This window comes from Dermacentor variabilis, chromosome 3 (genome assembly GCF_050947875.1).
Source record: "Dermacentor variabilis isolate Ectoservices chromosome 3, ASM5094787v1, whole genome shotgun sequence".
Taxonomy (NCBI): domain Eukaryota; kingdom Metazoa; phylum Arthropoda; class Arachnida; order Ixodida; family Ixodidae; genus Dermacentor; species Dermacentor variabilis.
This window is the reverse complement of record NC_134570.1, coordinates 234,912,233-234,938,175: the sequence shown is the minus strand read 5'-3', so window position 1 is coordinate 234,938,175 and position 25,943 is coordinate 234,912,233. Positions and strand designations below refer to the sequence as shown.

Sequence of the window (25,943 nt, the reverse complement as noted above, 5' to 3'; positions counted from 1 at the left end):
TCTGAAACTGACGCGCGTCGCATAACACTTTGGGCGCGATATATCGCTGCGCGCTCTCGCTACAATGTTAGAAAAGGGTTGCATCGCCTTGATTTGCACAGGCAGTCTCGTGGAGATTACGCTGCTCGCAATACTTTTCTGAAACTGACACGCGTCGCATTACACTTGGGGCGCGGCATATCGCTGCACGCTCGCGCTACAACGTTAGGAATGGGTTGCAGCGCCTTGATTTGCAAAGGCAGTCTCATGATGATTACGCTGCTCGCAATAAAAATTTTTCCGAAACTGACACGCGTCGCATAACACTTGGGGTGCGATATATCGCTGCGCGCTCTCGCTACAACGTTAGAAAAGGGTTGCATGGCCTTGATTTGCAGAAGCAGTCTCCTGGGGATTACGCTGCTCACAATAAAGACTTTTCTGAAATTGACGCGCGTCGTATAACACTTGGGGCGCGATATATCGCTGCGCGCTCTCCCTAGAAAGTTAGAAAAGGGTTGTATCGCCTTGATTTGCACAGGCAGGCTCAGGCGATTACGCTGCTCGAAAAACGTTTCTGAAACTGACACCCGTCGCATAACACTTGGGGCGCGATATATCGCTGCGCGCTCTCTCTACAACGCTACAAAAGGGTTCCATCGCCTTGATTTGCACAGGCAGTTTCGTGGAGATTACGCTGCTCGCAATAAAGACTTTTCTGAAACTGATACGCGTCGCATTACACTTGGGGCGCGGCAAATCGCGCCACACTCTCGCTACAACGTTAAGAATGGGTTGCATCGCCTTGATTTGCACAGGCGGTCTCATGGGGATTAGGCTGGTCGCAATGAAAACTTTTCTGAAACTGACACGCGTCGCATAACACTTGGGGTGCGATATATCGCTGCGCGCTCTCGCTAGAACGTTAGAAAAGGGTTGCATGGTCTTGATTTGCACAGGCAGGCTACTGGGGATTACGCTGCTCGAAAAACTTTTCTGAAACTGACGCGCGTCGCATAACACTTGAGCGCGATATGTCGCAGCGCGCTCTCTCTACAACGCTAGAAAAGGGTTGCATCGCCTTGATTTGCACAGGCAGTCTGGTGGAGATTACGCTGCTCGCAATAAAGACTTTTCTGAAACTGACACGCGTCGCATTACACTTGGGGCGCGGCATATCGCTGCGTGCTTTCGCTACAACGTTAGGAAAGGGTTGCATCGCCATTATTTGCACAGGCAGTCACATGGAGATTACGCTGCTCGCAATAAAGAGTTTTCTGAAACTGACGCGCGTCGCATAACACTTTGGGCGCGATATATCGCTGCGCGCTCTCGCTACAATGTTAGGAAAGGGTTGCATCGCCTTGATTTGCACAGGCAGTCTCGTGGAGATTACGCTGCTCGCAATACTTTTCTGAAACTGACACGCGTCGCATTACACTTGGGGCGCGGCAAAAAGCGCCACACTCTCGCTACAATGTTAGGAATGGGTTGCATAGGCTTGATTTGCACAGGCAGTTTTATGCGGATTACGCTGCTCGCAATAAAAACTTTTCTGAAACTGACACGCGCCGCATAACACTTGGGGCACGATATATCGCTGCGCGCTCTCGCTACAAAGTTAGAAAAGGGTTGTATCGCCTTGATTTGCACAGGCAGTCTCCGGCGATTACGCTGCTCGAAAAACTTTTCTCAAACTGACACCGTTGCATAACACTTGGGGTGCAATATATCGCTGCACGCTCTCGCTACAACGTAAGAAAAGGGTTGCATGGCCTTGATTGGCACAGGCAGGTTCCTGGGGATTACGCTGCTCGCAATAAAAACTTTTCTGAAACTGACACGCGTCGCATAACACTTGGGGTGCGATATATCGCTGCGCGCTCTCGGTACAACGTTAGAAAAGGGTTGCATGGCCTTCATCTGCACAGGCAGGCTCCTGGGGATTACGCTGCTCGCAATAAAGACTTTTCTGAAACTGATGCGCGTCGCATAACACTTGGGGCGCGATATATCGCTACGCGCTCTCGCTACAAAGTTAGAAAAAGGTTGTATCGCCTTGATTTGCACCGGCAGTCTCAGGCGATTACGCTGCTCGAAAAACTTTTCTGAAACTGACACCCGTCGCATAACACTTGGGTCGCGATATATCGCTGCGCGCTCTCTCTACAACGCTAGAAAAGGGTTGCATTGCCTTGATTTGCACAGGCAGTCTCGTGGAGAATACGCTGCTCGCAATAAAGTCTTTTCTGAAACTGACACGCGTCGCATTACAATTGGGGCGCGGCATATCGCTGCACGCTCTCGCTACAACGTTAGGAATGGGTTGCATCGCCTTGATTTGCACAGGCAGTATCATGGGGATTACGCTGTTCGCAATAAAAACTTTTCTGAAAGTGACACGCGTCGCATAACACTTGGCGCACGATATATCGCTGCGCGCTCTCACTACAACGTTAGAAAAGGGTTGCATCGCCTAGATTTGCACAGGCAGTCTCCTGGGGATTACGGTGCTCGATATAAAGACTTTTCTGAAAGTGACGCGCGTCGCATAACACTTGGGGCGCGATATATCGCTGCGCGTTCTCTCTACAACGTTAGAAAAGAGTTGCATCGCCTTGATTTGCACAGGCAGTGTCGTGGAGATTACGCTGCTCGCAATAAAAAACTTTTCTGAAACTGGCACGCGTCGCATTACACTTGGGGCGCGGCATATCGCTGCACGCTCTCGCTACAACGTTAGGAATGGGTTGCATCGCCTTGATTTGGAAAGGTAGTTTCATGGGGATTACGCTGCTCGCAATAAAAACTTTTCTGAAACTGACACGCGTCGCATAACACTTGGCGTGCGATATATCGCTGCGCGCTCTCGCTACAACGTTAGAAAAGGGTTGCATGGTCTTGGTTTGCACAGGCAGTCTCAGACGATTACGCTGCTCGAAAAACTTTTCTGAAACTGACACCCGTCGCATAACACTTGGGGCGCAATATATCGCTTCGCGCTCTCTCTACAACGCTAGAAAACGGCTGCATCGCCTTGCTTTGCACAGGCAGTCTCGTGGAGATTACGCTGCTCGAAATAAAAACTTTTCTGAAACTGAGACGCGTCGCATAACACTTGGGGTGCGATATATCGCTGCGCGCTCTCGTTGTAACGTTAGAAAAGGGTTGCATGGCTTTGATTTGCACAGGCAGCTCCTGGGGATTACGCTGCTCGCAATAAAGACTTTTCTGAAACAGACGCGCGTCGCATAACACTTGGGGCGCGATATATCGCTGCGCGCTCTCGCTACAAAGTTAGAAAAGTGTTGTATCGCCTTGATTTGCACAGGCAGTCTCAGGCGATTACGCTGCTCGAAAAACTTTTCTAAAACTGACACGCGTCGCATTACACTTGGCGCGCGGGATATCGCTGCACGCTCTCACTACAACGTTAGGAATGGGTTGCATCGCCTTGATTTGCACAGGCAGTCTCATGGGGATTACGCTGCTCGCAATAAAAATTTTCTGAAACTGACACGCTTCGCATAACACTTGGCGCGCGATATATCGCTGCGCGCTCTCTCTACAACGTTAGAAAAGGGTTGCATCACATTGATTTGCACAGGCAGTCTATAAGGGATTACACTGCTCGCAATAAAAACTTTTCTGAAACTGACACGCATCGCATAACACTTGGGGCGCGGTATATCGCTGCGCGCTCTCTCTACAACGCTAGAAAAGGGTTGCATCGCCTTTATTTGCACAGGCAGTCTCGTGGAGATTACGCTGCTCGCAATAAAGACTTTTCTGAAACTGACACGCGAAGCATTACACTTGGGGCGCGGCATATCGCTGCACGCTCTCGCTACAACGTTAGGAATGGGTTGCATCGCCTTGATTTGCACAGGCAGTCTCATGGGGATTACGCTGCTCGCAATAAAAACTTTTCTGAAACTGACACGCGTCGTATAACACTTGGGGCGCGATATATCGGTGCGGGCTGTCGCTTCAACGTTAGAAAAGGGTTGCATCGCCTTGATTGGCACAGGCAATCTCCTGGGGATTACGCTGCTCGCATTAAAGACTTATCTGAAACTGACGCTCGTCGCATAACACTTTGGGCGCGATATATCACTGCGCGCTCTCGCTACAAAGTTAGAAAAGGGTTGCATCGCCTTGATTTGCACAGGCAGGCTCATGCGATTACGCTGCTCGAAAAACTTTTCTGAAACTGACACCCGTCGCATAACACTTGGGGCGCGATATATCGGTGCGGGCTGTCGCTTCAACGTTAGAAAAGGGTTGCATCGCCTTGATTGGCACAGGCAATCTCCTGGGGATTACGCTGCTCGCATTAAAGACTTATCTGAAACTGACGCTCGTCGCATAACACTTGGGGCGCGATATATCACTGCCCGCTCTCTCTACAACGCTAGAAAAGGGTTGCATCGCCTTCATTTGCACAGGCAGTCTCGTAGAGATTACGCTGCTCGAAATAGAGACTTTTCTGAAACTGACACGCGTCGCATAACACTTGGGGTGCGATATATCGCTGCGCGCTCTCGCTACAACGTTAGAAAAGGGTTGCATGGCCTTGATTTGCACAAGCAGGCTCCTGGGGATTACGGTGCTCGCAATAAAAACTTTTCTGAAACTGACACGCGTCGCATAACACTAGGGGTGCGATATATCGCTGCGCGCTCTCGCTACAACGTTAGAAAAAGGTTGCATGGCCTTGATTTGCACAGGCAGTCTCCTGGGGATTACGCTGCTCGCAATAAAGACTTTTCTGAAACTGACGCGCGTCGCATAACACTTGGGGCGCGATATATCGCTGCGCGCTCTCGCTACAAAGTTAGAAAAGGGTTGTATCGCCTTGATTTGCACAGGCAGTCTCAGGCGATTACGCTGCTCGCAATGAAAACTTTTCTGAAAGTGACACGCCTCGCATAACACTTGGGGCGCTGTATATCGCTGCGCGCTCTCGCTACAACGTTAGGAAAGGTTTGCATCGCCCTGATTTGCACAGGCAGTCTCATAGGGATTACGCTGCTCGCAATAAAAACTTTTCTGAAACTGACACGCTTCGCATAACACTTGGGGCGCGAAATATCGCTGCGTGCTTTTGCTGCAACGTTAGAAAAGGGTTGCATTACCTTGATTTGCACAGGCAGTCTCCTGACGATTACGCAGTCTCCTGACGATTACGCGATCGCTGCAACGGGGCAAATTAAGTGTTTACTGTGGCTTTATCTTCGTAAAGAATTTTTGTGAAACGCGACCCAAAACCCCCGGGGCTATTCTTTTTCTGGCTACGCGCGTGGTTTCCGCCGCAAGTGCGTCGCGCACCGGCGCGGATCTATCGCTACGTACCTGCAAGTTATTTTTACCTGCATTTTTCTTCAACTTGTCGGTCACCACGCAAGGGCTGCAGCCCATACGCTTTCAGAACTTTCAGTCGTCAAAGCTGCGTAATGTTTTTTAAATATTCTGTGAATCCGGTTGAATGCTGCAGTGAGTGCAAGTATTGCAGCTCGAGGTATTTCTCGGTTGGAGAGGTTCACGGCCAGAGCAGCGTGAGGTTTTTCCGCCTTGTCGATGCACCATTGGAGTGGCTCTGAAAAGAGCCGTTTGGGAAGAGAAAAACATTCAGACGAAGGAGCATTGGTGACAGCAAGGCCATCCAAGCAGCTGCTCACGAGGTTGTCTTAGAAGGGGTAGCGGCGGGCGATTGCCTCCATCAGCCGAAGGAAGCAGTCTGTGATCCCTGGTCGCCCGTTCACCGACATACACCAGGCCCAGGCAAGGTGCGAGCGCAGCAGTGCCGGTGAGGTTTTGTTACCGTTTCGAACGAGTCGGCGCTTCGCCTTCTGCCACTCGCTGTCTATGCGTTGCTTGTTTGCCCCTGTTACAAGGTCCACAAAGTTTACGCTGTGATTTACGGTGTGCCAGTCCAGGTTCAATGGCGCTCCATTGGCGTCCGCATGAGTGGGTATACATTGAAACGCAGCCCATTCGTCGCTGTGAACTGTGGTGCCTGGGAGGACATTTTTGGCGATTAGGGGGCCGAGGGTAGCGGCATCCCTCTTGTCAACTTCGAAAAGCCTCAGCTCTTTTGTCTGAACGCAGAGCATTCCAGAAATCCATGGACCCCGGTCCGCTACACCACCGTAGTTGTTACGGCGGCTGGGAGGAACGTTGTCTCCAGCGAGGAGGCGACCTCGGTTCGATGTGCGTCTGCCTCTCATTAGGCACTCGTCGATCTGAACAACCGGGCCTAGACCTCCCATCGGCGGCTGTTCTAACAGCTCGGCCAGCTCCACCTCCCTAACATAATTTCTCCAGTCCGTGCGGGTGCTATTGCTCATTTTAAATACATTCTGCACCAGCTTTTTAGTGCTCCTGGAGGAGAGCCCATTAGCCAAGACGTACGTCAACCAGATTATTTCCCTTCGTGAGAGTTTCACGTTGGTCTGTCCCAGTACGTCGGTACAAGCAAAGAATGAGCCCTGCCCTGGCTGCCCGTGCAATGCATCGGAACCGCGGAGCTGTGAAACCTGCTTCCTGCAGCGTTTGCATTTGAAGCTAGGTCTGGTATCTTTTCTGCACCGGCGATGGTATGTGACGACTTCTCCCTCGCATCCCGCCTCACTGGGATTGAACCCTAGATGCTTGCAGACGCCCCAGAAATCAGACGTCAGTGGACGGCCTTGACGGGTTCCGGTCCTCTGAGGTCGAACTGTCGGCGTCGGCACCAGCACGACTCCACGAAGAAAGGCCTCTTTCGCGGCAGGGTCCCTGAGGATGTCCGAAATCTCCAACACACATGGGTCCATCCGTGGCGTCGTCATGGCGAAATCAACTGAGAAGACAAAATTGTTGCGGTATTTATAAGCCCCTATGTGGATGCGGGGGAGGGAGACTCGGATGAAACAACACCAAATAAGGAGATATCGAAAGCAGCCGCTGCATTAACGAGAGTGAGGAGGGCTCGAGTTCAGTGGTCATGGGTCACATGGTCATAATCACGAGGTAGGCAGCTCCAAACAATGGCATATAAGGGAATGTCAATTGAACCCGCGTCACGTGGATCGAAATCCACACCACGTGACATGCGCCACCTTCATGTAGCGGCTGCATTCGATATCCTTATTTGGTAGCGCTTCATGCGAACCCTCTTCACTCTCGTTAACTCCCAGCTTAACTCCTCGCTCCAGGGTTGAATTGGCGTTGCCTTATGTGGTATTCTTTTGAGCTGCCTACCTCGTGATCATGACCATGTGACCCATGAACACTGAACTTGTGCCCTCCTCACTCTCGTTAACGCAGCAGGTGCCTTCGATATCTCCTTATTTGGTAATGTTTCATGCAAGTCGCCCTCCCCCGCATCCACGTAGGGGCTTATAAATACCGCAACAATTTCGTCTCCTCATTTGATTTCGCCATGACGACATCACGGATGGACCCATGTGTGTTGGAGATTTCGGACATCCTCAGCGACCCTGCCGCGGAAGATGCCTTTCTTCGTGTATTCGGGCTCGTGCCGACGCCGACAGTTGGACCTCAGAGAACCGGAACCCGTCAAGGCCGTCCAGCGACGTCTGACTTCTGGAGCGTCTGCAAGGATCTAGGGTTCAATCCCAGCGAGCCGGGATGCGAGGGAGAAGTCGTCACATACCATCGCCGGTGCAGAAAAGGTACCAGACCTAGCTTCAAATGCAACCGCTGCAGGAAGCAGGTTTCACAGCTCCGCGGTTCCGAGGCATTGCACGGGCAGCCAGGGCAGGGCTCATTTTTGCATGTACCGACGTACTGGGACGCCCCAACCTGAAACTCTCACGAAGGGAAATAATCTGGTTGACGTACGCCTTGGCTAATGGGCTCTCCTCCAGGAGCAATAAAAAGCTGGTGCAGAATGTATTTAAAATGAGCAATAACACCCGCTCGGACTGGAAAAATTATGTTAGGGAGCTGGCGCTGGCCGAGCTGTTAGAACAGCCGCCGAAGGGAGGTGGAGGCCAGGTTGTTCAGATCGACGAGTGCCTAATGAGAGGCAGACGCAAATCGAACCGAGGTCGCCTCCTCGCTGGAGACAACGTTCCACCCAGCCGCCGTAACAACTACGGCGGTGTAGCGGACCGGGGTCCATGGATTTCTGGAATGCTTTGCGTTCAGACAAAAGAACTGAAGCTCTTCGAAGTTGACAAGAGGGACGCGGCTACCCTCGGCCCCCTAATCGCCAAAAAATGTCCGTCCAGGCTCCACAGTTCACAACGACTAATGGGCTGCGCATCCATGTATACCCAATCATGCGGACGCCAATGGAGCGCCATTGAACCTGGACTGGCACACCGTAAATCACAACGTAAACTTTGTGGACCCTGTAACAAGGGCAAACACGCAACGCATAGAGAGCGAGTGGCAGAAGGCGAAGCGCCGAATCGTTCGAAACGGTAACAAAACCTCCCCGGCACTGCTGCGCTCGCATGGGCCTGGTGGATGTCGGTGGACGAGCGACCAGGGATCACAGACTGCTTCCTTCGGCTGATGGAGGCAATCGCCCGCTGCTACCACTTCTAAGACAACCTCGTGCGCAGCTTCTTGGATAGAATTGCTGTCACAAATCCTATTTCGTCTGAATGTTTTTCTCTTCACAAACGGCTCTTTTCAGAGCCACTCCGATGGTGCATCGGCAGGGCGGAGAAATCTCACGCTGCTCCCTCCGTGACCCTCTCCAACCGAGAAATACCTCGAGCTGCAAAACTTGCATTCACTGCAGCATTCAACCGGATTCAGAGAATATTTAAAAACATTACGCAGCTGTGACGACTGAAAGTTATGAAAGCCTATGGGCTGCAGCCCTTGCGTGGTGACCAACAAGCAGCAGAAAACTGCAGGTAAAAATAACTTGCAGGTACGTAGCTATAGATAAACGCCGGTGCGCGACGCACTTGCGGCTGAAACCACGCGCGTAGCCAGAAAAAGAAAAGCCCCGGGGGTATTGCGTCGCGTTTCACAAAAACTCTTTACGAAGATAAAGCCACAGTAAACACTTAATTTGCCCCGTTGCAGCGATCGCGCTCAGCGAATTAAAGCGCCCATAGTGTTATGCGACGCGTCTCCGTTTCCGAACAGTGTATTGCGAGCAGCGTAATCGTCAGGAGACTGCCTGCACAAATCAAGGCGCTGCAACCCTTTTATACCGCTGCCGCGATCGCTCGCAGCAAATTAAACTGCCCCAAGTGTTTTGCGACGCGTGTCAGTTTCAGAAAAGTCTTTATTGCGAGAAGCGCAATCCCCAGGAGATTGCCTGTGCAAATCAAGGCGATGCAACCCTTTTCTAACGTTGTAGCGAGAGCGCGCAGAGATATATCATGCACCAAAAGTTATGCGACGCGTCTCAGTTACAGAAAAGTTTTATTGCGAGCGGCGTAATCCCCAGGAGACTGCCTGTGCAAATCAAGGCGATGCAACCCTTTTCTAACGTTATAGCGAGAGCGCGCAGCGATATATCGCGCCACAAGTGTTATGCGACGCGTCTCCGTTTCCCAACAGTGTATTGCGAGCAGCGTAATCACCAGGAGCCTGCCTGTGCAAATCAAGGCGACGCAACCCTTTTCTAACGTTGTAGCGAGAGCGCGAAACGATATACCATGTACCAAGAGTTATGCGACGCGTCTCCGTTTCCGAACAGTGTTCTGCAAGCAGCGTAATCGTCAGGAGACTGCTGTGCAAATCAAGGCGATGCAACCCTTTTCTAACGTTGTAGCGAGAGCGCACAGAGATATATAATGCAACAAGAGTTATACGACGCGTGTCAGTTTCAGAAAAGTCTTTATTGCGAGCAGCGTAATCATCAGGGGACCGCCAGTGCAAATCAAGGCGATGCAACCCTTTTCTAACGTTGAAGCGAGAGCGCGGAGCGATATATCGTGCACCAAGAGTTATGCGACGCGTGTCACTTTCTGAAAAGCTTTATTGCGAGCAGCGTAATCGTCAGGAGACTGCCTGTGCAAATCAAGGCGATGCAACCCTTTTCTAACGTTGTAGCGAGAGCTCACAGCGATATATCGCGCCCCAAGTGTTATGCGACGCGTGTCAGTTATAGAAAAGTTTTTATTGCGAGCAGCGTAATTTTCAGGAGACTGCCTGTGCAAATGAAGGCGATGAAACATTTTTCTAACGTTGTAGCGAGAGCGCTTAGAGATATATCGTGCACCAGGAGTTATGCGACGCGTGTCAGTTTCAGAAAAGTCTTTATTGCGAGCAGCGTAATCCCCAGGAGGCTGCCTGTGCAACTCAAGGCGATGCAACCCTTTTCTAACGTTGTAGCGAGAGCGCGCAGCGATATATCGCGCCCCAAGTGTTATGCGACGCGTGTCAGTTTCAGAAAAGTATTTATTGCGAGCAGCGTAATCACCAGGTGACTGCCTGTGCAAATGAAGGCGATGCAACCCTTTTCTAGCGTTGTAGAGAGAGCACGCAGCGATATATCGCGTCCCAAGTGCTATGCGACGCGTTTCAGTTTCAGAAAAGTCTTTATTGCGAGCAGCGTAATCCCCAGGAGCCTGCCTGTGCAAATCAAGGCGATGCAACCTTTTTGTAACGTAGTGGGGAGAGCGCAGAGCGATATATCGTGCACCAAGAGTTATGCGACCCGTCTCAGTTTCCGAACAGTGTATTGCGAGCAGCGTAATCCCCAGGAGCCTGCATGTGCAAATCAAGGCGATGCAACCCTTTTCTAACGTTGTAGCCAGAGCATGCAGCGATATATCATGCACCAAGAGTTATGCGACGCGTCTCCGTTTCCAAACAGTGTATTGCGAGCAGCGTAATCGTCAGGGGACTGCCTGTGCAAATCAAGGCGATGCAACCCTTTTCTAACCTTGTAGCGAGATCGCGGAGCGATATATCGCGCCCCAAGTGTTATGCGACGCGTGTCAGTTTCAGAAAAGTCTTTATTGCGAGCAGCGAATTCCCCAGGAGCCTGCCTGTGCAAATCAAGGCGATGCAACCCTTTTCTAACGTTGTAGCGAGAGCGCGCAGCGATATATCGCGCCCCATGTGTTATGCGACACGTGTCAGTTTCAGAAAAGTCTTTATTGCGCGCAGCGTAATAGTCAGGGGACTGCCTGTGCAAATCAAGGCGATGCAACCTTTTTGTAACGTAGTGGGGAGAGCGCAGAGCGATATATCGTGCACCAAGAGTTATGCGACCCGTCTCAGTTTCCGAACAGTGTATTGCGAGCAGCGTAATCCCCAGGAGGCTGCCTGTGCAAATCAAGGCGATGCAACCCTTTTCTAACGTTGTAGCCAGAGCGCGCAGCGATATATCGTGCACCAAGAGTTATGCGACGCGTCTCCGTTTCCGAACAGTGTATTGCGAGCAGCGTAATCGTCAGGAGACTGCCTATGCAAATCAAGGCGATGCAACCCTTTTCTAACATTGTAGCGATAGCGCGCAGAGATATATCGCGCCCCAAGTGTTATGCGACGCGTGTCAGTTTCAGAAAAGATTTTATTGCGAGGAGCGTAGTCCCCACGAGACTGCCTGTGCAAATCAAGGCGATGCAACCCTTTTCTAACGTTGTAGTGAGAGCGCGCAGCGATATATCGCGCCCCAAGTGTAATGCGACGCGTGTCAGTTTCAGAAAAGTCTTTATTGCGAGCAGCGTAATCCCCAGGAGCCTTCCTGTGCAAATCAATGCGATGCAACCCTTTTCTAACGTTGTAGCCAGAGCGCGCAGCGATATATCATGCACCAAGAGTTATGCGACGCGTCTCCGTTTCCAAACAGTGTATTACGAGCAGCGTAATCGTCAGGAGACTGCCTGTGCAAACCAAGGCGATGCAATCCCTTTCTAACGTTGTAGCGAGAGCGCGCAGCGATATATCGCGCCCCAAGTGTTATGCGACACGTGTCAGTTTCAGAAAAGTCATTATTGCGCTCAGCGTAATCGTCGGAGGACTGCCTGTGCAAATCAAGGCGATGCAACCCTTTTCTAACGTTGTAGCCAGAGCGCGCAGCGATATATCGTGCACCAAGAGTTATGCGACGCGTCTCCGTTTCCGAACAGTGTATTGCGAGCAGCGTAATCGTCAGGAGACTGCCTATGCAAATCAAGGCGATGCAACCCTTTTCTAACGTTGTAGCGATAGCGCGCAGAGATATATCGCGCCCCAAGTGTTATGCGACGCGTGTCAGTTTCAGAAAAGATTTTATTGCGAGGAGCGTAGTCCCCACGAGACTGCCTGTGCAAATCAAGGCGATGCAACCCTTTTCTAACGTTGCAGTGAGAGCGCGCAGCGATATATCGCGCCCCAACTGTTATGCGACGCGTGTCAGTTTCAGAAAAGTCTTTATTGCGAGCAGCGTAATCCCCAGTAGACTGCCTGTGCAAATCAAGGCGATGCAACTCTTTTCTAAAGTTGTAGTGAGAGCGCGCAGAGATATGTCGCGCGCCAAGTGTTATGCGACGCGTGTCAGTTTCAGAATAGTCTTTATTGCGCGCAGTGTAATCGTCGGAGGACTGCCTGTGCAAATCAAGGCGATGCAACCCTTTTCTAACGTTGTAGCCAGAGCATGCAGCGATATATCATGCACCAAGAGTTATGCGACGCGTCTCCGTTTCCAAACAGTGTATTGCGAGCAGCGTAATCGTCAGGGGACTGCCTGTGCAAATCAAGGCGATGCAACCCTTTTCTAACCTTGTAGCGAGATCGCGCAGCGATATATCGCGCCCGAAGTGTTATGCGACGCGTGTCAGTTTCAGAAAAGTGTTTATTGCGAGCAGCGAATTCCCCAGGAGCCTGCCTGTGCAAATCAAGGCGATGCGACCCTTTTCTAACGTTGTAGCGAGAGCGCGCAGCGATATATCGCGCCCCAAGTGTTATGCGACACGTGTCAGTTTCAGACAAGTCTTTATTGCGCGCAGCGTAATAGTCAGGGGACTGCCTTTGCAAATCAAGGCGATGCAACCCTTTTCTAACGTTGTAGCGAGAGCGCGCAGCGATATATCGCGCCCCAAGTGTTATGCAACACGTGTCAGTTTCAGAAAAGTCTTTATTGCGAGCAGCGTAATCGTCAGGAGACTGCCTGTGCAAATCAAGGCGATGCAACCCTTTTCTAACGTTGTAGCCAGAGCGCGCAGCGATATATCGTGCACCAAGAGTTATGCGACGCGTCTCCGTTTCCGAACAGTGTATTGCGAGCAGCGTAATCGTCAGGAGACTGCCTATGCAAATCAAGGCGATGCAACCCTTTTCTAACATTGTAGCGATAGCGCGCAGAGATATATCGCGCCCCAAGTGTTATGCGACGCGTGTCAGTTTCAGAAAAGATTTTATTGCGAGGAGCGTAGTCCCCACGAGACTGCCTGTGCAAATCAAGGCGATGCAACCCTTTTCTAACGTTGTAGTGAGAGTGCGCAGCGATATATCGCGCCCCAAGTGTTATGCGACGCGTGTCAGTTTCAGAAAAGTCTTTATTGCGAGCAGCGTAATCCCCAGGAGCCTGCCTGTGCAAATCAAGGCGATGCAACCCTTTTCTAACGTTGTAGCCAGAGCGCGCAGCGATATATCATGCACCAAGAGTTATGCGACGCGTCTCCGTTTCCAAACAGTGTATTGCGAGCAGCGTAATCGTCAGGAGACTGCCTGTGCAAACCAAGGCGATGCAATCCCTTTCTAACGTTGTAGCGAGAGCGCGCAGCGATATATCGCGCCCCAAGTGTTATGCGACACGTGTCAGTTTCAGACAAGTCTTTATTGCGCGCAGCGTAATCGTCGGAGGACTGCCTGTGCAAATCAAGGCGATGCAACCCTTTTCTAACGTTGTAGCCAGAGCGCGCAGCGATATATCGTGCACCAAGGGTTATGCGACGCGTCTCCGTTTCCGAATAGTGTATTGCGAGCAGCGTAATCGTCAGGAGACTGCCTATGCAAATCAAGGGGATGCAACCCTTTTCTAACGTTGTAGCGATAGCGCGCGGAGATATATCGCGCCCCAAGTGTTATGCGACGCGTGTCAGTTTCAGAAAAGATTTTATTGCGAGGAGCGTAGTCCCCACGAGACTGCCTGTGCAAATCAAGGCGATGCAACCCTTTTCTAACGTTGCAGTGAGAGTGCGCAGCGATATATCGCGCCCCAACTGTTATGCGACGCGTGTCAGTTTCAGAAAAGTCTTTATTGCGAGCAGCGTAATCCCCAGTAGACTGCCTGTGCAAATCAAGGCGATGCAACTCTTTTCTAAAGTTGTAGTGAGACCGCGCAGAGATATGTCGCGCCCCAAGTGTTATGCGACGCGTGTCAGTTTCAGAAAAGTCTTTATTGCGAGCAGCGTAATCCCCAGGAGCCTGCCTGTGCAAATCAAGGCGATGCAACCCATTTCTAACGTTGTAGCGAGAGCGCGCACCGATATATCGCGGCCCAGGTGTTATGCGACGCATGTGAGTTTCCGAAAAATCTTTATTGCGCGCAGTGTAATCGTCAGGAGACTGCCTGTGCAAATCAAGGCGATGCAACTCTTTTCTAACGTTGTAGCGAGAGCGCGCAGCGATATATCGCGCCCCAAGTGTTATGCGACACGTGTCAGTTTCAGAAAAGTCTTTATTGCGCGCAGCGTAATAGTCAGGGGACTGCCTGTGCAAATCAAGGCGATGCACCCTTTTTGTAACGTAGTGGGGAGAGCGCAGAGCGATATATCGTGCACCAAGAGTTATGCGACCCGTCTCAGTTTCCGAACAGTGTATTGCGAGCAGCGTAATCCCCAGGAGACTGCCTGTGCAAATCAAGGCGATGCAACCCTTTTCTAACGTTGTAGCCAGAGCGCGCAGCGATATATCGTGCACCAAGAGTTATGCGACGCGTCTCCGTTTCCGAACAGTGTATTGCGAGCAGCGTAATCGTCAGGAGACTGCCTATGCAAATCAAGGCGATGCAACCCTTTTCTAACGTTGCAGCGATAGCGCGCAGAGATATATCGCGCCCCAAGTGTTATGCGACGCGGGTTCAGTTTTAGAAAAGTCTTTATTGCGCGCAGGGTAATCCCCAGGAGACTGCCTGTGCAAATCAAGGCGATGTAACCCTTTTCTAACGATGTAGCGAGGGCGCGCAGCGATATATCATGCAGCAAGAGTTATGCGACGTGTCTCCGTTTCCGAACAGTGTATTGCGAGCAGCTTAATCGTCAGGAGCATGCCTGTGCAAATCAAGGCGATGCAACCCTTTTCTAACGTTGTAGCGATAGCGCGCAGCGATACATCGCGCCCCAAGTGTTACGCGACGCGTGTCAGTTTCAGAAAAGTTTTTATTGCGAGGAGCGTAATCCCCAGGAGACTGCCTGTGCAAATCAAGGCGATGCAACCCTTTTCTAACGTTGTAGCGAGAGCGCGCAGGGATACATCGTGCACCAAGCGTTATGCGACGCGTCTCCGTTTCCGAACAGTGTATTGCGAGCAGCGTAATTGTCAGGAAACTGCCTGTGCAAATCAAGGCGATGCAACCCTTTTCTAACGTTGTAGCGAGAGCGCGCAGCGATATATCATGCACCAAGAGTTATGCGACGCGTCTCCGTTTCCGAACGGTGTATTGCGAGCAGCGTAATCGACAGGAGACTGCCTGAGCAAATCAAGGCGATGCAACTCTTTTCTAACGTTGTAGTGAGAGCCCGCAGAGATGTATCACGCCCCAAGTGTTATGCGACGCGTGTCAGTTTCAGAAAAGTCTTTATTGCGAGCAGCGTAATCCCCAGGAGACTGCCTGTGCAAATCAAGGCGATGCAACCCTTTTCTAACGTTGTAGCGAGAGCGCGCAGCGACATATCATGCACCAAGGCTTATGCGACGCGTCTCCGTTTCCGAACAGTGTATTGCGAGCAGCGTAATCGTCAGGAGACTGCCTGTGCAAATCAAGGCGATGCAACTCTTTTCTAACGTTGTAGCGAGAGCGCGCAGCGATATATCGCGCCCCAAGTGTTATGCGACGCGTGTCAGTTTCAGATCCAGCGAAAGCCTCGTCCCGCGCGGACCAGCCACAGCGTGTGCAGCGAAAGAAAGCGCTTCGTACCGTCGGAGAACAGGGCCCACAACAAGTAAGCGATTCGAAAGCGCGCGGGTTATGCAGCAGCTTTCCGGTACTATCGGGAGCTGGGAGTGCGCGCGTGTGATCTGGTAACTCCATAGAGTTTCTAATAATACCCTAGAGGGAAATGTGGCGCTAGTGTCTACGGGGGTTCTCATGAGCGTTGCCTCAACCTACATGGGAATGATGGGAAGTACAGGCTTCGGATTGACTTCGATCTTTAGACTAGTGGCGTTTGCTTGCGGCGCATTAAACGAAGCTATACTCAAATATTATCGCATAGAAACTAATTTTATTTCTGCAGTATGTCATATAATGTACAACACGCTACATAAACTTTGTATGACTGTGAGATGGAAGCATGGTTTACTATGGTTTATCACCAGGACACACCAGGGTATGCATTCTTGTGGGATTATGTTCCCGATTCAACGCCAGAGAATAATTATTTATTTATTTTTGCAACAGCTATAACAACCATGCATTTACTTATATAGAAATACTCGTCAAGTATTATTGGAAGTAAAAATGTTGTATTGTGTGAAAGTTTTGCGCCCTTGAGCGGAATGCTGCAAGTGTCGTCTGCTACGACACCTGCTCGCTGCAAACGCGAGACATTTCTCGCAGACGACAGGCACTTGCGAACTCTCTTGCTCTTTCGAAAGGCTGCGTCAGCTGTCACGATTGCTGAACGTCTTCAAGTACTTTTAAGCACATCTGCTGCAGTGCTAGCTAGGACGCTAGTGGCCTCATACGAGTATGCTTCATCATACTTTATATTGAGGTACCGCTTCCGAAGCGTTATGGCGTGGCTTTGAAATTACCCATTTTGCGACCCTAGACTACAGCCAGGAAGCAGCAACCTGTCCTACCACAAGTAAGTTTGTGTTCTCAGAGACCTAAAACACGCATTTCAATGAGCACATAAACCAGCAATGCATGATGAAGCCGTCAATAAAATTTGATTGTCAAGCCACTTGAAGTACAACTGTATATGTCTTGTATCAGTAGTGCCTTCTTTTCCCTATTCTGAAGTTTCATAAAGCACGTAACGCTACAGCGTCAACCTAACACACTTAACAAACCAAAGTCCAAACGCTCAAAACATGTTCTTGCAATGTTTACGATGCCGTCGCTTTCTCGTCAGGACACCACACCGCGACACAAACATCGTCTCAGTCGCTGGCCCAGCGCGCTATCGCCACTTCGAGCAACATAACAAAGGCAGAGAGCTTTGCGTTGCACTGTCCCACTGCAGGTTATAGCAATTGAGCTTGAAGCGAAACCAAAACTGAAAAAAAAATACTTGTAGACGGGTTCGCCAGTCAACAGAACGCCAATCCGAAGCCTGCACTTCCCATCATTCCCATGATGGTTGAACGATCGCAGCGCCAGATTTCCCTCTAGGTATACTAATATGAAACTCTATGGGTAACTTTGTGCGCTTCGAAAACGGCGTCGTTGCATTCCATACATTTGACGGTGTTTTTTCCCGTCATATTTGGCAGGCAGTCTGGCAACATTGACCCGCAAAACTGGCAACAGGTTTAAACGACACCAATCAGAACTCTGCCCATAACGGAACCTATATAGTGACGCAGTTATCGAAGAACAGCTCCGCAGTCCAAGCCTAGTTAATATGAGTTAATTACTCGTACTGGGAGATGTGTGCGACGCTTTCTATGAGCCCAAGCATAATTATAACCTATTTGGGTAGTTTTTGGGCACGCTCGCCGCACCTGGCTTTCTGACGAAAAGCACCTTGGCCGTGTGACGCAGTTTCGCGAGTACTGAATCTTACCGGGACAAGTTCTGGCGCTTTCTCTGACCCCAGACATTATTGTAACTAATTTCACTACATCTTGGGGTACTTTTCACGCACAGTGGCCGCGCTCGGCGTGGTGGCGCAGTTAGCGAAAAGCAGCTCGGCTGTGTGCCGCAGTTAGTTTCGCGTGTACTGAATCTTACTGGTAGAAGTTCGTGACGCATTCTATGACCCGAGAAGTATTGTAATTTATTTGGTAACTTTTTGTGATATCTTTAAGCTTGTTCGCCGCGCCTGGGGTTGTGAAGCTGTTAGCAAGAAAGCAAGCCGGCCATAGTGAGCTAGTTTTGCGTGTAGTGAATTTTAGTGGGACAAGTTTGTGCCGCATTTTATAGCCCTGCAACAACATATACCTTATTTCGGTACTCACGCTTGTCGAAAGCGCGACGAGCGATTGCCGAGAGTGATAACACGGGAGTGTTGCATGCGCCGGCAGGCCGCATAAAAGATAACGCGGAGGAGCTCAAGAACATGACATTTATGGATTCTGCGCGACTGCAAACAGGCTTTGCACCCGCGAATCTGTCTCGAGTGCGACTAGAAGGCATTCTGCGAGCGTGTAACATGGTCTGGCTGAGCCTGTGTTGTAGCCACCTTTGTGTACTTGGCATACCATCGCGTCGACTGAGGCCAAGTTGTTTTGGAAACGCGCAGTCACCCTTGTATATGTGCACTTAAAGTGGAGGAAATAATGCCCGGGAAGGGAAGGGTGCTTGAAAATCGCATGTTTTGTTGAGATTTTATTGCATTGTTTGGGAGGAGTCTTTGCTGCGAAATGTACGTAAAAGTGAATTTATCTGTAATGCCGCTCATTCACCACTTACGCACGTTTCGCCTCTGTTACTCCTGTTAGGTCAATATACCGAAATGATACATGCTTGTAATTTACTTTCTTGCAGCTGATGGCATCCGGTGGAGCTTCGTACGGCAGCGATTGCTGCTTACCTGGTGCCACAACTTTGGATGAATGTAGAAGAAGCCCGGAACGAGTATTTATATTCAGCAAAATAAAGATTTCATCATTTCAGAAGACATCTTGCGTTTTCTTTATTAAATTGTACCTGGCGTATTCGGTTGAGTCTTGTAAAGGTCGTTCGCAATCTTTTTTACTAAATAATAAAACGATTGCACGCCCAGGCCACGCGGGGTTCAGCAGAAGCGAAAAAAAAATAAAGATAAATGCCGCGCCGAACCGCGTAGCCGGCGCGGCGTGTACCAACTGGTGTTCAAAACGCGCGCGCTCAAAACCGAAACCGGAAAAAGTCAACACCATCAGCTTGGTATGCTACACTCAATTCGGCCGCTGCGCTCTGTGGGAGTGTCCGCTCTTGTTAAAATTTCGTTCTCTATGTAGGAGCCGTGGCGCACTGTCTGCGCATGCGTGGGTGCGCCGGCGCCAGGTGGCGCGCGTCCGCAAACGTACGTATGATAGCAAGGGCTTGGTGGTGCAACCCACCGCCCCGTTCCAAAGGGGACGTTCATAACATCCATGCATCCATCCACCCATCTAGGTATTTTCGCGGTTGCAGCCTCCTAGGTGTTTTTCAGCGGTTGCGGCCAGCACGGCGTATTTTAAATGTGCGGGCTTTCACCGTGGCTTTAGCCGCACGACACAAGCTGTTCACCGCTCAGGCTAGTCGCAACGCCAGCTTTTCCTCTTCAGCAAGGTGGCACACTTTTGTACGATGATCTAGGACATGTGTCCAACCTTTCCTGGAGATGGATACGAGAAGAAAGAGAAACTGCACGGGAAATCGAGAAAAATGTGAGCACTAGATGGCCCAGTCGACTACAGTGAGGCATAATTGCCGCTAAAAAGTACACACATGAGAACACGGACACGAATGAAAACAATCACGACGAAAGAGCAAGCAACAATTAGGCCAAGAGCAAGATCCTCTGTGTAGTAGATTACCCTCCTAAAACATCAAATAGGCTATTTGATTAGCAATAGTAGAAATTTGAATTATGCCCATAGCTGGCTCAGTGAGCGAGACCTGCGGTACATTTCTGCGCTGGCGCATCGCAATAAAGGCAGTAAACAGGGCGCGTAGTTATGCCAGAAGTTCCAGCGCCTTGCAATCTATGGCGAACGTTGCAGTTCGACTCGTCGTACCTGCGCGCCTGGGCGTCGTCGCTGGACGCGAACGCGGACGAGGTGGCGCAACACATCCACTCGTCGTGGACGGCGTTCATCGGACGCGTCCAGGAGAGCCGGCGCTATGTCGTCGAGGAGGAGACGACGCGCAACGCGCGCCAGGACGATGTGGACGCGGACACCAGTTCCATACCGCACCGCATCTACGTCTACACGAGCATCCTGCGCCGTTACGAGGAGCTCGCGAACCACGACTGGCAGGTGAGTGGAGCGTTCTTTCAATGCTTTTTTTTGCGGGCATTGTTTGTAATCAATTCTAGTGGGCACAAGACTAATCATTGCCACCGCTGTCTTTTGTTATGCTTCCGTGTGTGTGCGTGCGTGCGTGTGTGTGTGGGGGGGGGTGCGTGCGCGCGTGTGTGTCATCATCATCATCATCATCATCAGCCTGGTTACGCCCACTGCAGGGCAAAGGCCTCTCCCATACTTCCCCAACAACCCCGGTCATGTACTAATTGTGGCCATGCCGTCCCTGCAAACTTCTTAATCTCATCCGCCCACCTAACCTTCTGCCGCCCACTGCTACGCTTCCCTTCCCTTGGGATCCAGTCCGTAACCCTTAATGACCATCGGTTATCCTCCCTCCTCATTACATGTCCTGCCCATGCCCATTTCCTTTTCTTGATTTCAACTAAGATGTCATTAACTCGCGTTTGTTCCCTCACCCAATCTGCTCTTTTCTTATCCCGTAACGTTACACCTATCATTCTTCTTTCCATAGCTCGTTGTGTCGTCCTCAATTTGAGTAGAACCCTTTTAGTTAGCCTCCAGGTTTCTGCCCCGTAGGTGAGTACTCGTAAGACACAGCTATTATATACTTTTCTCTTGGGGGATAATGGCAACCTGCTGTTCATGATTTGGGAATGCCTGCCAAACGCACCCCAGCCCATTCTTATTCTTCTGATTATTTCCGTCTCATGATCCCGATCCGCCGTCACTACCTGCCCTAAGTAGATGTATTCCCTTACGACTTCCAGTGCCTCGCTGCCTATTGTAAATTGCTGTTCTCTCCCGAGACTGTTAAGCATTACTTTAGTTTTCTGCAGAATAATTTTTAGACCCACTCTTTTGCTTTGCCTCTCCAGGTCAGTGAGCATGCATTGCAATTGGTCCCCTGAGTTACTAAGCAAGGCAATATCATCAGCGAATCGCAAGTTACTAAGGTATTCTCCATTAACTTTTATCCCCAATTCTTCCCAATCCAGGTCTCTGAATACCTCCTGTAAACACGCTGTGAATAGCATTGGAGATATCGTATCTCCCTGCCTGACGCCTCTCTTTATTGGGATTTTGTTGCTTGCTTTATGGAGGACTACGGTAGCTGTGGAGCCGCTATAGATATCTTCCAGTATTTTTACATATGGCTCATCTACACCCTGATTCCGTAATGCCTCCATGACTGCTGAGGTTTCGACTGAATCAAACGCTTTCTCGTAATCAATGAAAGCTATATATAAGGGTTGATTATATTCTGCACATTTCTCTATCACTTGATTGATAGTGTGAATATGGTCTATTGTTGAGTAGCCTTTACGGAATCCTGCCTGGTCCTTTGGTTGACAGAAGTCTAAGGTGTTCCTGATTCTATTTGCAATTACCTTAGTAAATACTTTGTAGGCAACGGACAGTAAGCTGATCGGTCTATAATTTTTCAAGTCTTTCGCGTCCCCTTTCTTATGGATTAGGATTATGTTAGCGTTCTTCCAAGATTCCGGTACGCTCGAGGTCATGAGGCATTGCGTATACAGGGTGGCCAGTTTCTCTAGAACAATCTGTCCACCATCCTTCAACAAATCTGCTGTTACCTGATCCTGCCCAGCTGCCTTCCCCCTTTGCATATCTCCTAAGGCTTTCTTTACTTCTTCCGGCGTTACCTTCGGAATTTCGAATTCCTCTAGACTATTTTCTCTTCCATTATCGTCGTGGATGCCACTGGTACTGTATAAATCTCTATAGAACTCCTCAGCCACTTGAACTATCTCATCCATATTAGTAATGATATTGCCGGCTTTGTCTCTTAACGCATACATCTGATTCTTGCCAATTCCTAGTTTCTTCTTCACTGTTTTTAGGCTTCCTCCGTTCCTGAGAGCATGTTCAATTCTATCCATATTATACTTCCTTGTGTCAGCTGTCTTACGCTTGTTGATTAACTTCGAAAGTTCTGCAAGTTCTATTCTAGCTGTAGGGTTAGATGCTTTCATACATTGGCGTTTCTTGATCAGATCTTTCGTCTCCTGCGATAGTTTGCTGGTATCCTGCCTAACGGAGTTACCACCGACTTCCATTGCACACTCCTTAATGATGCCCTCAAGATTGTCGTTTATTGCTTCAACACTAAGGTCCTCTTCCTGAGTTAAAGCTGAATACCTGTTCTGTAGCTTGATCTGGAATTCCTCTATTTTCCCTCTTACCGCTAACTCATTGATCCGCTTCTTATGTACCAGTTTCTTCCGTTCCCTCCTCAGGTCTAGGCTAATTCCAGTTCTTACCATCATGTGGTCACTGCAGCGCACCTTGCCGAACACGTCCACATCTTGTATGATGCCAGGGTTAGCGCAGAGTATGAAGTCTATTTCATTTCTAGTCTCGCCGTTCGGGCTCTTCCACGTCCACTTTCGGCTATCCCGCTTGCGGGAGAAGGTATTCATTATCCTCATATTATTCTGTTCCGCAAACTCTACTAATAACTCTCCCCTGCTATTCCTAGTGCCTATGCCATATTCACCGACTGCCTTGTCTCCAGCCTGCTTCTTGCCTACCTTGGCATTAAAGTCGCCCATTAGTATAATGTATTTAGTTTTCACTCTGCCCATCGCCGATTCCACGTCTTCATAGAAGCTTTCGACTTCCTGGTCATCATGACTGGATGTAGGGGCGTAGACCTGTACAATCTTCATTTTGTGTGTGTGTTACAGCAAAGCGCTATATAACTAGGGTCCCGGTATTCTTTCGCGTCTGCCGACAGAAAACTATCATCATCAGTGATTCATAGCACCGTAATGGTGATAATGTCGCAAGATCAAGGTCCGTATTCGTTATACGCAGTTTGTACTCAAGGTGGTTCATAAGAAGAAGCGCCGGCTCTTGCAACGTTGAACATTTGATTAACGATGGCACCCAGCCAATAATAAATAGACCCTATGAAATGAAAGCTTTTTGAACTTGGGCCCCTGTATTTTGACACTCTTCAATTCAACCAATTACGTTTTGTACAACGGAGAGCTGGCCTGTTATAACGTAAAATTATTCTGACATATTCTTAATCCAAATTCGCCATTCGCCTCCCATGGTAGGTCGAAATCAATGGGGCTTCACGCATATGGGGTGTGTTCAAGCCATTCTCACCTGTCACGGAGGGGTAATTGCAGATTTTGATTGAGTTCATATTACAGTAACCTTAAGTTATCCCGGCCCTTCATAGAAGACCTGTCTAAATATTCATATTATTCTCGTATTATCTGTTATTTGCGTCAAACCAACATTGTTTGTTTTCGTTGAATAGAAGAGCACAGCACATGTTGCCGCAGGAAGCCCATTGCAAAGAAATGCATCCTTTCAAACTTTTGCTCTGCCTCTCATTCCTGCTTTCAGCGCTAATATTTTTTATGAAATGCTTTTTTAGCAAATACCGCACAAAGCTCAACAAAAGCGGTAAGCCTGAAGCCTTCGTCAAGGCTGCGAAATCTTTTGCTGCCCACCGTACCATTAGAGCAGAAACTTCCTTTGTGAGCAATGGCCCACTGTTGTACTTTTTCAATTCCGATCTCCCTCAGCAGTGTTTGCACAATGTCAAAGTCAAAGAAGCTAAACGCGTTTTCTTTTACAGTACACTTCCATCTCTGCTTACGGAAAATACTAAAAAAATTGGGAAAACTGTGAAGGGTTCCGAATGTAACACAATATCCTTAACTGTAGATGGTGCTGTTGTTCCACAAGAAGAATGTTGTTCTGTACTCAATGAAGTGTTTTCTAAATCATTTTTGAATAACGTGTTGCCCTGTGCCTCTCTACCTGAAATTGTTAAGATGATGTTTCCTCCGATGGAGCCCTTGTTAATTGATTACGATGGTGTCGTGAACTTGATTCGTAAGTTAAAGATTTCGTCATCGTCAGGAGTAGACGATATTAACTCTAAATTTTTGAAAAATACTGAAGTGTACTCATCCATAATTTTGTGCAACATTTTTTCGCAATCTATTCTGTCGTGCTCACTACCAAAAGACTTTAAAGTCGGCAACGTGGTTCCATTATTTAAGTCTGGCGACGTGCATTCACCTTTAAATTACAGGCCAATTTCTCTAACAAGTGTGCCATGCAAAATTCTAGAGCATATAATATACTCTAATCTCATCAACTTCCTAGAAACAAATTAATTTTTTTCATCTCGTCAGCATGGGTTCCGTAAATCATTTTCCTGTGACACCCAACTTATTTCATTTACACATGACATCTGTGCTGCGTTGGATAATGGATTTCACATTGACACCATCTTCTTAGGCTTTTCTAAAGCATTTGATCTCGTCTCTCACCAATTACTTTGTCTAAAATTAAATACACTTAACATTGACCGTAACATTATCTCATGGATTGAACACTTCTTATCCAATAGAACACAATTTGTCTCAGCTAATAATTTTGACTCTTCACGCTGTCCTGTCAGTTCCGGGGTGCCGCAAGGTTCCGTTCTCGGGCCTTTGCTTTTTCTCATTTATATTAATGATTTGCCTAACTGTGTAGCGTCCTCCATAAGGTTATTTGCAGACGATTGTGTAATTTACAGAGTAATATCATCAAATTCTGACACTCTAACACTACAATCTGATCTAGACAAGGTAACTAACTGGTGCGACACTTGGAAAATGCGACTTAACAGCCAAAAGTGCAAACTAATGAGGATTTCCCGCAATAATGCTTCGTCTAAACTATCCAACTATCACTTGAAGAACTCTGTACTCGAAGAAGTCAGTTCCTATAAATACTTAGGCGTCCACATAACATCTAATTTTCCCTAGCAAACACACATAAACCACATCACTAACAATGCTAACCGTACGCTTGGTTACCTCCGTCGCAATTTCTCTATGGCACCCGCTAACTTAAAGCTACTTCTATACAAAACACTAATACGTCCTAAGCTTGAATATGCCTCTTCTGTATGGGACCCTGGCTTGGATTACTTAACAAATGCCATAGAATCTATACAAAATCGTAGCGCGCGGTTCATTCTTACTAACTATTCTCGGACATCAAGCGTAACATCTATGAAGGCTACTTTAAACCTCCCTCTCCTCTCATCCCGTAGGAAGTTAGCACGCTTATCACTGCTGCACAAAATTTATTATTACAATCCGAAATTAAAATGTGAACTTTTGTCCGAACCTGCATATATATCATCTCCTACTGACCATCGGCATAAATTGAGCGTTCCACACTGTCGCACGAACCTATTTTTTTATTCATTTATTCCTAAAACTCCCAATGAATGGAATCATCTGCCGGCCTCAATTGTTAACATAACCGATACATCTGCTTTTAGAACTACTATTGAAGAATACTTTTGTTAATCCGCACTTTCTAATTTTTTTCTTGTTATTATTATACCCTGTTATCTGCACATGCTGTATATTTAGTTCCACTCCCTTCTGTAACGCCTTCGGGCCTTGAAGGTACAACGATAAATAAATAAATTAAATAAATAAATAAATAAATAAATAAATGCGGCAACCTCCATACTATCCCATTTCTTCTTCATACGCGTCATGCAAGTCTCTCTCCCCTTCGTTCTTGTAATAACGCGCGCTTTATGCATATATCTGCACTGTCTGGGCAAAGCATTCCTACACCATCGAGCAGTACACGGCCGACGTTAACGTCTCACGCGTTCCGCAACCTATCTGCCGCTGCTACTTCTGACA

The 25,943-nt window shown here is 48.8% G+C and overlaps 1 protein-coding gene across 1 annotated transcript in view; it reads left to right on the top strand.

Annotated features, from left to right (window-relative positions):
* Window positions 1-25,943, top strand: part of LOC142574438 (uncharacterized) — a 184,625-nt gene that overhangs the window by 135,547 nt on the left and 23,135 nt on the right. The window contains exon 2 of the mRNA XM_075683518.1: window positions 19,969-20,226. Within this exon, the coding sequence (XP_075539633.1) occupies window positions 19,969-20,226 (258 nt within the window). The remainder of the gene's footprint in view (window positions 1-19,968; window positions 20,227-25,943) is intronic.